General features: G+C 50.2%; 2 protein-coding genes across 7 annotated transcripts in view; both read left to right on the plus strand.

The window, feature by feature from the left end:
• The window catches only part of RNF213 (ring finger protein 213), a 133,237-nt gene that overhangs the window by 44,429 nt on the left and 74,714 nt on the right, over positions 1 to 14,094 (plus strand). For all 6 annotated transcript variants that reach the window (XM_063617268.1, XM_063617267.1, XM_055241778.2 and 3 more), the window contains 6 exons: positions 1,237 to 1,453; positions 2,576 to 2,631; positions 4,633 to 4,786; positions 8,467 to 8,622; positions 10,493 to 10,582; positions 12,503 to 12,625. In XM_063617268.1, the coding sequence (XP_063473338.1) occupies positions 1,237 to 1,453; positions 2,576 to 2,631; positions 4,633 to 4,786; positions 8,467 to 8,622; positions 10,493 to 10,582; positions 12,503 to 12,625 (796 nt within the window). The remainder of the gene's footprint in view (positions 1 to 1,236; positions 1,454 to 2,575; positions 2,632 to 4,632; positions 4,787 to 8,466; positions 8,623 to 10,492; positions 10,583 to 12,502; positions 12,626 to 14,094) is intronic.
• On the plus strand, positions 8,639 to 10,390 carry LOC134732417 (uncharacterized). The gene is made up of 2 exons (XM_063617377.1): positions 8,639 to 9,183; positions 9,214 to 10,390. Exons 1-2 carry the CDS (start codon positions 8,667 to 8,669, stop codon positions 9,477 to 9,479), a joined length of 783 nt encoding a protein of 260 aa, XP_063473447.1. The 5' UTR covers positions 8,639 to 8,666; the 3' UTR covers positions 9,480 to 10,390.

Consider the following 14,094-nt stretch of genomic DNA (forward strand, 5'->3'; position numbering starts at 1 on the left):
TGCACCCAGCAGTGAACTCTTTTTTTTTTTTTTATTTTTTATTTTATTACTTTTTTTTTTTTTTTGAGACAGAGTTTTGCTCTCGTTGCCTATGCTGGAGTGCAATGGCACGATCTTGGCTCACCACAACCTCTGCCTCCCGGGTTCAAGTGATTCTCCTTCCTCAGCCTCCCAAGTAGCTGGGATTACAGGTGTGTGCCACCATGCCCGGCTAATTTAGGATTTTTAGTAGAGACGGGATTTCTCCATGTTGGTCAGGCTGGTCTCGAACTCCCAACCTTAAGTGATCCACCTGCCTCGGCCTCCCAAAGTGCTGGGATTACAGACGTGAGCCACTGCGCCCGGCCTGATTTTATTACTATTTTTTAATATTACTGCTCCTTGTAGAACAGGGCTACCCCATGGGAGTGTGCCCAGAATAGCCAGCAGTGAATTCTTATTCTGTATTCTGAATTCTATATTAAGCTAATTCTCCCTTTTTTCTTTTTGAGACAGAGTCTCACTCTGTCGCCCAGGCTGGAGTGCAGTGGCATGATCTCGGCTCACTGCAATCTCCACCTCCCGGGTTCACGCCATTCTCCTGCCTCAGCCTCTCCGAGTAGCTGGGACTACAGGTGCCCGCCACCACGCCCAGCTAATTTTTTTTGTATTTTTAGTAGAGACGGGGTTTCACCGTGGTCTCGATCTCCTGACCTCGTGATCCGCCCGCCTCGGCCTCCCAAAGTGCTGGGATTACAAGTGTGAGCCACCACACCTGGCCACGCTGGCTAATTTTTGTATTTTTAGTAGAGATGCAGTTTCACCATGTTGGCCAGGCTGGTGGCAAACTCCTAACCTCAACTGATCCACCTGCCTCGGCCTCCCAAAGTGCTGGGATTCAGGCATGAGCCACCGCGCCCGGCCATTAAGTTAATTCTCAATAGGTTGTTCTGTACTTTTCATTTGATTCACTGCATATTTTTGTTTTCCACATAGCCTTTATTTTATTTTTTAAAGTAGAGACAGGGCCTCACTAGGTTCCCCAGGCTGGTTTCAAGCTCCTGGGCTCAAGTGATCCCCCCAAGTCAGCCTCCCAAGTATTGGGATTCAGGTGTGAGCCACCACGCCTGGCCTCAAGTAGTATTTGAATCATTTTTGAATTTGGGACTGTTTCTGTCCCTCCAGCATAGGTTTCCTCCATCTTCCCTCACTGATCTCACTGCATCTCTTTTCTCCATCCCGATTTCTCTTATGCAGGAGCTCCTTACTTGAGTTTATGAGCCAGAAGAAGCATTTGCTGAGCATAGACGAGGCTCTCTTCCGGTCCTGGTTTAGTCTGCTACCTCTGAGTCACCTGGTTCAGTATATGGAAAACTTCATTGAGCACCTGGGTCATTTTCCTGCTCATATCCTGGACTGTTTTTTAGGGATTTACTACCGGCTTCCGGAACTTGAGAAAGTCTGGAATATGCAGGTTTGTGTCTGAAGTCGGCTCTGGAGTCCTGGCTTAGCTAGCAAAAGCAGACTAGATAACTAAACATGGAAAGCTCAGGATTCTTATTCCTAAAAAACAGACAGTGGGCTGGGTGTAGTGGCTCACACCTGAATCCCAGCACTTTGGGAGGCCGAGGTGGGCAGATCACGAGGTTAGGAGATGGAGACCATCCTGGCTAACACAGTGAAACCCCGTCTCTACTAAAAATACAAAAAAATTAGCCAGGCATGGTGGCTGGCGCCTGTAGTCCCAGCTACTCGGGAGGGAATGGCGTGAACCCGGGAGGCGGAGCTTGCAGTGAGCTGAGATCTTGCCACTGCACTCCAGCCTGGGTGACAGAGCGAGACTCCTTCTCCAAAAAAAAAAAAAATGCAGACAGTGAAGCTTTGCCACCTAGAGAACCAGGGCTGGTCATCACTCGTTAGGGCTAAAGGTTGATTTCCTTGAGCTGCTTCTGTTTCAGTAGAGTTCGAGGAAACAGTCACCTTCGTTGTTTGTGATTGTGCAAGGCGGGATTAGAAGGTCTCATGTAGGCCGGGCGCGGTGGCTCACGCCTGTAATTCCAGCACTCTGGGAGGCCGAGGCGGGCGGATCATGAGGTCAGGAGATCGAGACCATCCTGGCTAACATGGTGAAACTCCATCTCTACTAAAAATACAAAAAATTAGCTGGGCATGGTGGCGGGTGCCTGTAGTCCCAGCTGCTCAGGAGGCTGAGGCAGGAGAATGGCGTGAACCGGGGAGGCGGAGCTTGCAGTGAGCCGAGATCGTGCCACTGCACTCCAGCCTGGGCGACAGAGCGAGACTCCGTCTCAAAAAAAAAAAAAAGAAAAAAAAAAGAAGAAGAAGATCTCATGTGATGCACTTCATAGCTGCCATTCTTCCTTTCACATTTTTTGGTGGAGAAAATGGTATAAGCTTAAATCCTGAGTTTTATCTGTAAAAGAGGTAAGATTAGTATGTGAGCACCTTAAAATTTGTTTGTAGGAAGGAAACAATGTATACCATATTGATGTTGGATTTTTTTCAGCTCTGTTTTAGCAATGATAGCGGCATCGTGATTCAGTCTTCTGTCCCGTTTTTCTCTTTTTCTCCGCCTTAGGATATTCAGAACATTCTAGAAATGCTGTTGCGCCTCCTGAACACTTACCAGGACAAGTAAGTGGAAAGCACAGTGCAGTCTCCCCCTCACGTGCGGCCCCCCCAGGGGCTTCCTCTGATCCCTATGATTGGCTGCGACCCACATTTGCTGTTGTAACAGCAAGGTCATAAATTAATATGTAGCCCACTTCTCTTCTCAGGTTATTAATGTAGTCGTCTGTTTTGTTTTTTTTTTTTTTTTTTTTTTTTGAGACAGAGTCTTACTGTGTTGCCCAGGCTGGAGTGTAGTGACGCGATCTCAGCTCACTACAACCTCAGTCTCCTGGTTCAAGTGATTCTCCTGTCACAGCCTCCCGAGTAGCTGGGATTACAGGTGTACCCCACCACGCCCAGCTAATTTTTGTGTGTTTGTTTTTTTGAGATAGAGTCTCGCTCTTGTTGCCAAAGCTGGAGTGCAATGGCACAATCTTGGCTCACCGCAACCTCTGCTTCCCAGGTTCAAGTGATTCTCCTTCCTCAGCCTCCTGAGTAGCTGGGAGTACAGGCACGTGCCACCATGCCTGGCTAATTTTTGTATTTTTAGTAGAGACGGGGTTTCACCATGTTGGCCAGGCTGGTCTCGAACTCCTGACCTCAGGTGATCCACCTGTCTCAGCCTCCCAAAGTGCTGGGATTACAGGCATGAGCCACCACGCCTGGCCATCTGTTTTTTTTTTTTTTCTTTTTTTTAAAGGGAAATAATAGATATCAGCTGCTAAGATTTGGGTTTATTGCCCCTTTGTCTTTTTTTTTTTTTCTTTTTTTTTTTTTTTTTTTTGAGACGGAGTCTCGCTCTGTTGCCCAGGCTGGAGCGCAGTGGCGCAATCTTGGCTCACTGCAAGCTCCGCCTCCCAGGTTCACGCCGTTCTCCTGCCTCAGCCTCCCGAGTAGCTGGGACTACAGGCGCCCGCCACTACGCCCAGCTAATTTTTTGTATTTTTAGTGGAGACGGGGTTTCACCGTAGTCTCGATCTCCTGACCTCGTGATCCGCCCGCCTCGGCCTCCCAAAGTGCTGGGATTACAGGCGTGAGCCACCGTGCCCGGCCCCTTGGTCTTTTTTCCTATACATTTTTCCCTTACTTGTAAACAGTCCGATACTGCATATGCATGGTGGGCGTTCTGCATTTTTTAAATATTTAGTCAGTTTAAGATAAAAATCAAACGTAGCTTTATATAATTATCCAAAATTGTTTGCTCCTGCAAATTTGTGAGCTCTGATACCCTGAGGGGTCAGCAGACAGAATGCAGAACGACTGAAACGTGCCAGCGAGCGATGGGATGCGTGTTGTCTGAGCTGTTCTCTGAGTGGCTCAGGCACTTCCAGTCTTCGTTCACCTCCTTTGTTCACGTCTCTGCTGATGTTGATCCAGCACCTGTGACTTCGGGATCCCTCCCACAAGCTCCCTACCTCCCCACCACTGTGTGTCACAGCCTCAGCCCAGGGAGTCCTTTCTTATACCGCCTTCCCAGCCCTCTCCATCAACTCTCCTCTTAAGCTCCTCCTAAGTGTCCTCTTAAGTCCCTCCCAAGTCCCTCCCGGGTCCCTCCCAAGGCTCCTCCTAAGTCCCTGCTCTGTCCATGTGTCCCTCAGAAAACACAAAACCCAGGCCCGGCAGAGCTGGAGCCAGTTCCACACGTGCTGCACGCTCTTCCGCTATTTCTTTCTCTTCCTCCCTCCTTTCTGTTTCTTTCTGAATATTTTTTAAAATTTATGTTGTATTTTAATGTCTAGTAATTTATTGCTTTTTTTCACATCCCGGAACGCACTGAGGAGTGTTTGGACTTGTTTTGGTTAGAACAGTTGAGACTACAGAGACAAAACAAGAGGACTTTGCTTCCTTTTTATGTTAGTCACAAGTTCAGGACTGACTGAGATTTTCCAGATGTTAACCTAGATAAGGTCAAACAAATGCCCTGTTGGTAGTTATTTTAAAGGAAGGGGCTAGTCATCAATGGTTACCGTTTTCTGGCTTCTCCTAAATCCTTGCCGGGATTTCTCTTAACTTTTTGCGGGGCAGGATTCCCGAGGAGGCCTTGTCACCATCCTACCTGACTGTGTGTCTGAAACTGCATGAAGCCATCTGCAGCAGCACAAAGACACCTAAGTTTTACGAGCTGCCAGCCTTATCTGCCGAGATTGTTTGCAGAATGATTATACTTCTACCTCTGGTGGTAAGTGGAGTCAACACACAAAGCATCACACCCGGGATAGGTGCGGAATTTCAAGCAGCCTCAATTTGGAAAGGAAACAGACTGATTCCCGGGTGCTGGGATGAGATGGAGCAGTGGATTCCAGCAGTGGACATTTCTTGTGCTCTTGCTTGATGCTGGGTTGTATTCTGGGCATGGAGGGTGTCAGTGGGCCAGGGTCTGCCCTTCTGTCACCTTGGGCTCTCGTAGGAGGGAGGCAGGGAGTTAATGTGTGGCCATCAGCTGGCCATGGGGAAACCAGAGAGCTGGCGCAGGGGCTGGAGGTCAGGCAACGCCACGCGGAGAAGATGACTTTTCTTTTTTCTTGATTCTGTTGTTTGCAGAGAACTATGGGGACCATTTTCCTCCCAAAAAATACATGTCCAAACATGGTCTTTCCCACCTTCTTTACATTGTAGCTTGAATACAGTAACAAAGGCCACAGCGCCACACATCTGTCCCCTGCCGCATGTCGCGTCCCAGGTCTGACGGCAGGATGACCTGGCTCCTCTGTCCCAAAGAAAGCCACTGTTGTGACTTCTCCCATGGATCAGTTTTTGTGTGTGTTTTTTTTTTTTTTTTTTAAGATGGAGTCTCACTCTGTCACCCAGGCTAGAGTGCAGTGGCACGATCTCAGCTCACTGCAAGCTCCGCCTCCCGGATTCACGCCATTCTCCTGTCTCAGCCTCCGAAGTAGCTGGGACTACAGATGCCTGCCACCACGCCTGGCTAATTTTTGTATTTTTAGTAGAGATGGGGTTTCACCATGTTAGCCAGGATGGTCTCGATCTCCTGACCTCATGATCCGCCCGCCTCAGCCTCCCAAAGTGCTGGGATTACAGGTGTGAACCACCACACCTGGCCTCCCATGGATCTGTTTTACCCGTCTTCCAGCTTTGACCTTTCTGCCTCTGACTTTTTCCACTCAGCCCCATGTCTTTGAGCTCTGTCTGTGTGGTGCAGAGATTGGCAATTCCTTCTTTCTCGTCTCTGTGCAGCTTTCTCCCACTTGAGTTCATGAGTTTCAGTTTGAAAGTGATGTAAGATTTAATGTTTAGACTGATCATGTGTTTGTTTTTTTGAGATGGAGTTTTGCTCTTGTTGCCCAGGCTGGAGTGCAGTGGCGCCATCTCAGCTCACTGCAATCTCTGCCTCCTAGGTTCAAGTGATTCTCCTGCCTCAGCCTCCCAAGTGGCTGGGACTACAGGTGTGCACCACCACACCCAGCTAATTTTTGTATTTTTAGTAGAGACGGAGTTTCACCATGTTGGCCAGGCTGGTCTCAAACGCCTGATCTCACGTGATCTGCCTGTCTTGGTCTCCCAAAGTGCTGGGATTGCAGATGTGAGCCACTGCACCCAGCACAATCTTTTTTTTTTTCTTTTTTTTTTTGAGACGGAGTTTCACTCTTGTTGCCCAGGCTGTAGTGCAGTGGCGCGATCTCCGCTCACCACAACCTCCGCCTCCTGGGTTCAATCGATTCTCCTGCCTCAGCCTCCCAAGTAGCTGGGATTACAGGCATGCGCCACTAAACCCAGCTAATTCTGTATTTTTAGTCGAGACGGGATTTCTACATGTTGGTCAGGCTGGCCTCGAACTCCCAGCCTCAGGTGATTCGCCTGCGTGAGCCTCCCAAAGTGCTAGGATTACAGGCATGAGCTACCGTACCCGGCTGATCATTTTTTTTAATCTTACTTCAAGTTAGAACTGTGACGTTAGTGATAGAAAACAATTAAGTGTATGTTTTAACTTTCTTCCTTTCAGTTTTCTTGTGTTAAAGTACCACAGACACAGTTTAAGAATAAATATCATTGGTGAGATGATCACGTTCTCCGGAGTGGCTGCTATTTAAACCACCACAGGCAGCTGCCAACTTCCACATAAACTGTGTTTAAGGAATTTGTCAGTTACTTAGGATTTATTTTCCACAGAAATAACTATCTTAAATGTTGGCTGGGATCTCAGATAAGTTTAATCCATATTATGGACAAAATACTCTCTACCTGTGCCATAAAAGCAAACAAACAAAAAACCTTTGCAATACTAAAATTAAACAAAGCAAAAATACATGACGCATGTTGAAGAAACTTTTAGGTGGCTGCTGCTGTGAAGGCTCCAGGGTTGACGGACACTTGGAGAACAAGGTGCCCGTGTCAGTCTCCGGAGGGCTGTGCAGCCTCTGAGCGGTCGTTCAGTTTGTTGTTATTGGCCATCGCTGCCCAGCCCTGTGCTGCTGGATTGTTCTAGAAGGAGCTGTGCCATTGGGGGGACCTTCAGCAGTGCCTGTTTCGTTTTCTGCCGGCCCCCTCCCACTGCGTGCTGTGCTGTAGTCACCCCTGCACCCAGCTCCCTCTGCGGGCTTCTCTCTTTCTCTTTCACGGCAGCACCTGCATCCTGGCCCCTCTTACATGCTTTGAAAGCTCCTGCCTGTATCTTCCCGCCCTGGCCCTTCCCAGGTATAGTGATGCCGTGTTCCCCTGCCTACTGTGGGCTTTTCCTCTCTCCCACTCTTGGGCAGCCCCGCCCAGCAGCAGCCCTGTCCACTTGCCCAGCCGCCTCGAGGCGTGGGCCTCTCAGTGCTTCCAGTGAGCACCTGAGCACATCCAGGTTCTGTGGCTCCTGACACTTGCACAATGTGCGGGGCTGTGCTTAAAAAAAAAGATCACACACTTGGCCGGGTGTGGTAGCTCACACCTGTAATCCCAGCACTTTGGAAGGCCAAAGCAGATAGATAACCAGAGGTTACGAGTTCGAGACCAGCCTGGCCAACATGGTTAAACCCTGTCTCTACTAAAAAATACAAAAATTAGCCAGTTATGGTGGCATGCACTTGTAATCACAGCTACTTGGGAGGCTGAAGCAGGATAATCACTTGAACCTGGGAGGTGGAGGTTGCAGTGAGCCAAGATCGCGCCACTGTACTCCAGCCTGGGTGACAGAGTGAGACTCTGTCTCAAAAAAAAAAAAAAAGAAAAGAAAAGAAAAAGACCACACATTAATCCAGGACTGTGGGGTTCCTCCCAGGAGGAGGTGGCCCTGACCCCTGACCAGTATGCTTCCTGGGAAATGTGCTTCTGGGGAAGACAGAGGGAGGGGGAAGGAGAGGGAGGAAGAGGAAGGCAGGGGAGAGAAGGGAGGCATTACAGGAGGCTTTGAGCCCAGGGGAAGAGGGGTTTTCCCTCGGGTCTGGTGGGTCTGGCATGGAGACCGGGGGAGGGCGTGATGGGAGCACAGTGGGAAGGGGACCCAGGTTTACCTCCGGGTCAGGAGCCTGGCTGTCTCCTGTGTCTAAGGAGCAGGCCCGGGAGTCTGCAGGGCCCCTCCCTGGGGCGTGCTTTTCCCCCTCAGTCTCCTGGGCACAGCCTGGGGACCTGCTCATTGGCAGGACAGAGGCTGCCTGGGCTTTTGGGGGAGCACACAGATGCCGTTCCCTCCCTCCCTCTTTTCTCCTGTATCACCCACGTTCAGGGTGAACCCAGAAAACCCTGGGGAATGGAAGTGCTTTGGGAATGTGGGCTTCTGCCGAGGCCTGTGGTCCCTCCATCATAGCCACTCCTTGAGCAGCCTATGCCAGCAGGGAGGAGAGGAGGGGGTGCAGCGTCTCGCCGGGAACCTGAGTCCACAGCCGAGGATGACTGACCCTCCCTCTTGTGTGGCAACAGGATTCTGCAGGACAGGGAGATGAAACTGGAAATAATTCAGTCCAAACAGTCTTCCAAGGTACCCTTGCTGCTACGAAAAGGTGGCTCCGAGAAGTTTTTACAAAGAACATGCTCACACATTCAGGTGCCTTATTCACATACATCGAGGAAATTGAGGTAAGCATTTGGCCGAAGGCTTCTGGGTAGGGATGTGAGTGATCATGATTCCTCGTGGCCTCAAATCATGGGGGTACAGGCTGCTGGCCAGGGGCAGTTGTTGGCCTTCACCTGAGCCTCGGTTCTTCATCTACAAAATGGAGTTGCTCCTGTCTACCTGGCAGGGTGGCTTGAGGCAGACAGATGCCGGGTGCAAAGTGCTGCTGCACTGCCTGGCTGGGCACAGTCCCTGTGGTGATGGAGGTGTGGAAGTGATGGTGATGGTTGGTGGTGGTGGTGATAGAGGTGATGGTGGTGAAGGTGATGGTGGCGATGATGGTCATGGAGATGGTGAAGGGGAGGTGATGGTGGTGGTGGAGGTGCTGGTGATGATGGTGGTCATGGAGGTGGTGGAGGTGATGGTGGTGGTGGAGGGGATGGTGGTGATGATGATGGTTGTGGAGGTGATGGTGGTGATGGTGATTGTGGTGGAGGTGATGGTGGTGATGGTGATGGTTGTGGAGGTGATGGTGGAGGTAATGGAGGTGATGGTGGTGGTGGTGGGTGGTGGAAGAGATGGTGGTGGTGGAGGTGATGGTGGTGGTTGTGGAGGTGACGGTGGTGGTGGTGGTGGAGGTGACAGTGGTGATGCTGGTGGTGGAGGTGGTGGAGGTACTGGAGGTGATGGTGGTGGTGGAGGTGATAGTGGTGAAGGTGATGGAGGTGGTGGAGGTTATGGAGATAATGGTGGTGGTGGAGGTGATGGATATTTGAACATGCCTGACCTAAGAAAAGTTCATTTTCATTTTTGGCTGGGCACTGTGGCTGATGCCTATAACCCCAACTCTTTAGGAAGCCTAGGTGGAAGGGTGGCTTGAACCCAGGAGGTCAGGGCTGCAGTGAGCTATGACTGTGCCACTGCAGTCCAACCCAGGTGACGGAGCGAGACCCTGTCTCTTAAAATATTTTTTTACAGTGCATTTTCATGTGTTTCAACCTCCTAGTGTCCCTGCCAAAAATATTTTAATCTGAATCAAATCATGGGGAAATTACGAGATAAATCAAGTCAAAAGACAGTTTGCAAAACAGTTGGCCTGAACTTTTCAAAACTGTCAACATGTTCAAAGAAAAAAGAAAAAAATGACCAGGGAACTCTTCTAGAAAAGAGATGTGACAAGTAAATGCGGAAAAGAGATGTAATAAGTAAGTACAGCATGTGTCCCAGGAGGATCTAGGATCCAGTCAGAACAGGAGCTGGAGCACGAGAGGAACACGGGGATGGAGACCACTTCCTGGGAGCAGTGTCCTCCTTGCCACATTGCACGTCCTGAGTGGGAAACCTGCACTAGAGTTGCACGGAGAAGGGCTAGGGTCTTAGGAGACCCTGCCCAGGTATGTAGTGGCAAGGCACCAAGATGCCTGCAACTTACTTTCCAATGGTTTGGGAGAGAAAATGCTCATTTATGCAGAGAGTCCGAAGAGCGAGCACAGAGGAGAGAGGAAGAGTGAAAGCAGCTGTGTGAAGCGTGAACAGCACAGGACTGGAGTTGAATGAATGTGGGTGGTGGTGTGCTATTCTTGCGAAGTTTTTGAAAGTTCAAAAATGTTCAAAGTATAATAGAGATAAATCCTTTCAGAATAAAAAGCCAGTTGTGCAGTAGGAGGACCAGTAGTGGCCCCTGGTTGGGTCTCTGATTCTAGAAAACCAACCTGGGCTGCTGTGACCGGCCACTAGCACGGCTCACTGTTGATGAAGGCTGGGGAGAGCTCTGGTGTTCGCGGAGTCCCGTGCTCTCTGTATTGCCGTAATGCTCTGTCTTTCTCCCATCATGGGAGTGTGCTGTGGCATTTAGTCGTGAGAGTGGGTGTGACCTGTGTGCGGGTTTTGCAGGTCTGGAGGCGGCTGGTGGAAATCCACTTCCCCGTGGAGCATGGCTGGAAGGAGTCGTTGCTGGGAGACATGGAATGGAGGCTCAAACAGGTACCAAAAGTTCAGGGACAGTCTTTTCAGGGTGTGAAGGCAAGCTGGAGAACCCCAGACCATTAGCGACAGCCAAGAGATCTCAGCGGTGCCTCTCTGTGGGCAGGGATGCGGTGAATCACAGCTCCGTGTTTCTGTTTCTGATCCAGCCCTTATAGTCTGTCCCCAGAAGAGCGCTTCGGAGTCTTACTGAGAGGACAGAGAGGAACAAGGGCCCAGGATCTCACCATCATGGGGGTGCAGGATTTTTCCTGACCCCTTCGTTGGACTTGCGATGGGGATGCTGTGTTTACTTGGCCCACCGTGCTCAACCCCTTGTGGGAGGGAGCACGTGGGTGAGTGTGGCATCTGGCCAGCTGCTTTGGGAGCTGGCAGGAGCAAGCTCCATGCAGGCCCTGCAGCAGTGCCCAGGTTGAGGTGCCTGCAACCCCCAAAGCTCTAGAGGGCATGTTACAGTGCTCTCTTAGCTCCGCTGTCTATGGACAGTGGTGTGTTATCAGCTCAGTGGGCCCCTTGCCTTGTTGCCTAGGGTGGCTGCCCTCTGCCAGGGCCAATGTGACAGCCTCTTTTAGGTACCCACACTCGGTGGGTCCCAAGCCCTTGTCCAGCATCCAAGAAGAATGAGGTCACCTGGACACTTGAAGGATGGTGAAGGTGGAGAATTTTATTAAGCAATGGAAATGGATCTCCGTGGAGAGGGGAGCTGGAGAGGAGATGGGTCAGGTGGGGAATCTTCCTCTGGTCCAGGTGTCTCTGGCTGGCTCTTCCCTGAAGTCAGGACGTCTTTCCAAAGTTAAACCCTCTCTCCTTGGAAGTCCAGCCATCCCTCTGAAGTCAAGTCACCTGTTTCCAGTCAAGCTACTTCTCTCTCACTACCAAGTCTGGGGTCTTTTTAGGCACGAGATAGGGGGCAGGGTGGGCCGTAGGTAGTTTTGGAAAGAGCAACATTCTATTGGTAAAAAGACATTACTCCGAAGGAACCAGTGGGGAGAGAGCAGGCACACAGGGATAGAGGTTCTCACTTTGGACCATGGGTTTCAGGCTTTTCGGATGGAAGGTGGGGTTCTGCCAGGGACCTGCCCCTGTCTGCACAGGATTTCTCTGCCTCCTGCCTCCATCGGTGGGGCCCCAGGCAGAGGAGGGGCCAAGCCTGCCCATAGCAAGTCTAAATGGCCCGTTGGTGACACGAGCCTCATGACACACAAGTGGAGGACACACAGACATGCCTCTCATGCTGAATTAAGGCCTGAGGCTCGAGGAAAATTAGCTTTTATGTGATATGAGAGTTTTATATGTAACTTTTTTTTCTTTTTTTTTTTTTTGAGACGGAGTCTCGCTCTGTCGCCCAGGCTGGAGTGCAGTGGCGGGATCTCGGCTCACTGCAAACTCCGCCTCCCGGGTTCACGCTATTCTCCTGCCTCAGTCTCCCGAGTAGCTGGGACTACAGGTGCCTGCCACCACGCCCAGCTATATTTTTGTATTTTTTGTAGAGACGATGTTTCACCATGTTAGCCAGGATGGTCTCGATCTCCTGACCTTGTGATCCACCTGCCTCACCCTCCCAAAGTGCTGGGATTACAGGTGTGAGCCACCGCGCCTGGCCGATATGTAACTGTTAAATGGATCTTTAAAGGGAAAAGTCAGAAACAAGGAAAAATGACCTATTTCTCATAAATTACCTGTTTTTGCAAGCCAGGTGCTTTTTCTGCAGAGTGGGAAAAGAGACTCTTTTAAATTTTAGCCTTTGGTCCACTGGTGGGGGGCAGGGAGGACATGCTTTGCGTGGGCCGGGAGAAGCTTAAAATTGGGGGAAACGGTAAAACAGTGGGAAAGTAAAAATGACGAAAGAACTTTCATCCCATAGAGCACTGGAGCGCTGCATCCGAAAGCTCTGAAACCACCCCCCTTCGATTTTTGCAGGAGAAACCCCTCTCCCAGATCACTGCCTACTGCAATAGTCACTGGGACACCAATGGCTTAGAGGACAGTGTGGCCAAGACCTTTGAGAAATGCGTCATTGAAGCCGTGAGCTCAGCCTGCCAGGTGAACAACCTCTCCTCCTGGGGAAACAGATTCGGGCTCACAGCTGTGTTCTGCCATGACCCAGCTAAGGGCTATGAAGCACCCGCTGGGTCTCAGCTCCTCTGCTAACTCAGAGATTGGGAAGTGGGCACACTCCTCCCTCGCCAAGGGCAATGGCGCTGAAATCCAGTTCTCTCCGGATTCCTGGGTGTACTGCACAGTCCCTGCTGCTCGCACCATCCTGCATGTGTTCCATATGGAATCACGGCCGTGCGCGTGTGGCACAAGTCACACGGGCTTGCAGGCCGTTCCTCAGACGGCCCTGTTATCACTGTGGCTGCTGGTTTGTTTGATTGTTAACCCTTGCTCAGTAGGTGTGCAGGAAAAGACTCCAAAGGTTGACAGAACATTTATGGAAGCAAAATGTGTGAAATGGAAAATGGTATCAATTTATTTAGCTCTTTTTGGCAAAGGGGAAGAGATTGTGCCCCTCTCTCTCCCAGGAACAGTCTCCCAGGCAGTGACACACGAGGAAGCTCCCTGCTGGCCACGGCTCCCCCGCTCACATTTCCTAATTGGACACTTAACCCCTGTACAAGCACCGCCTTGCGGCCACAGGGGAAGTCCAGAAACATTGAGGTCATTGAATTCCGGGGCCCAAGGGGTTCTAATTTTTTAAGTGACTGATACCATTGATAAGGTTTTCCTTTCCCTTATTTGTTAACTCTCTGTTGAGATATCGTTCATATGCCATACGGTACCTCCGTCAAAAGTTCCAGTTCAGCAGGTTTTGGGGTAGTCACAGATATGTACAGTCATCACCACAGTTAACGACAGAGCATTTTCATCACTTCAAAGAGAAACCCTGTCCCCTTTAGCCATCATCCTCCTCCCCTCTAGCCACCCACTCCCCTCTGCAGGCATAAACAATCGCTGAACATAAACAACTGCTTCTGTGGCTTTCTCTGTTCTGTCATATGAATGGAATCATATATGTGGCCTTTTGGGTATGGCTTATTTCACTGAGCGTAATGTTTTGTTGTTGTTGTTGTTGTTGTTGTTCTTTGTTTGTTGTTTTTGAGACAGAGTTTCACTCTTTTTGCCCAGGCTGGAGTGCAATGGTGCGATCTTGGCTCACCGCAACCTCTGCCTCCCAGGTTCAAGTGATTCTCTTGCCTCAGCCTCCCAAGTAGCTGGAATTACAGCTACTTTTTGTTTAAAGAGTCTTTTAATTGTTTAAAGAACAATGTGCCGCCACACTTGGCTAATTTTATGTTTTTAGAAGAGACGGAGTTTCTCCATGTTGGTCAGGCTGGTCCCAAACTCCCGACCTCAGGTGATCCACCCACCTTGGCCTCCCAAACTGGTGAGATTACAGGCGTGAGCCACCGCGCCCGGCCGAGCATAATGTTTTAAAAATCCATCCAGGCTGGACACAGTTGCTCACGCCTGTAATCACAGCACTTTGGGAGCCCAGGAGTTCAAGACAA

The sequence above is a fragment of the Symphalangus syndactylus genome, chromosome 14, assembly GCF_028878055.3.
Source record: "Symphalangus syndactylus isolate Jambi chromosome 14, NHGRI_mSymSyn1-v2.1_pri, whole genome shotgun sequence".
NCBI lineage: Eukaryota > Metazoa > Chordata > Mammalia > Primates > Hylobatidae > Symphalangus > Symphalangus syndactylus.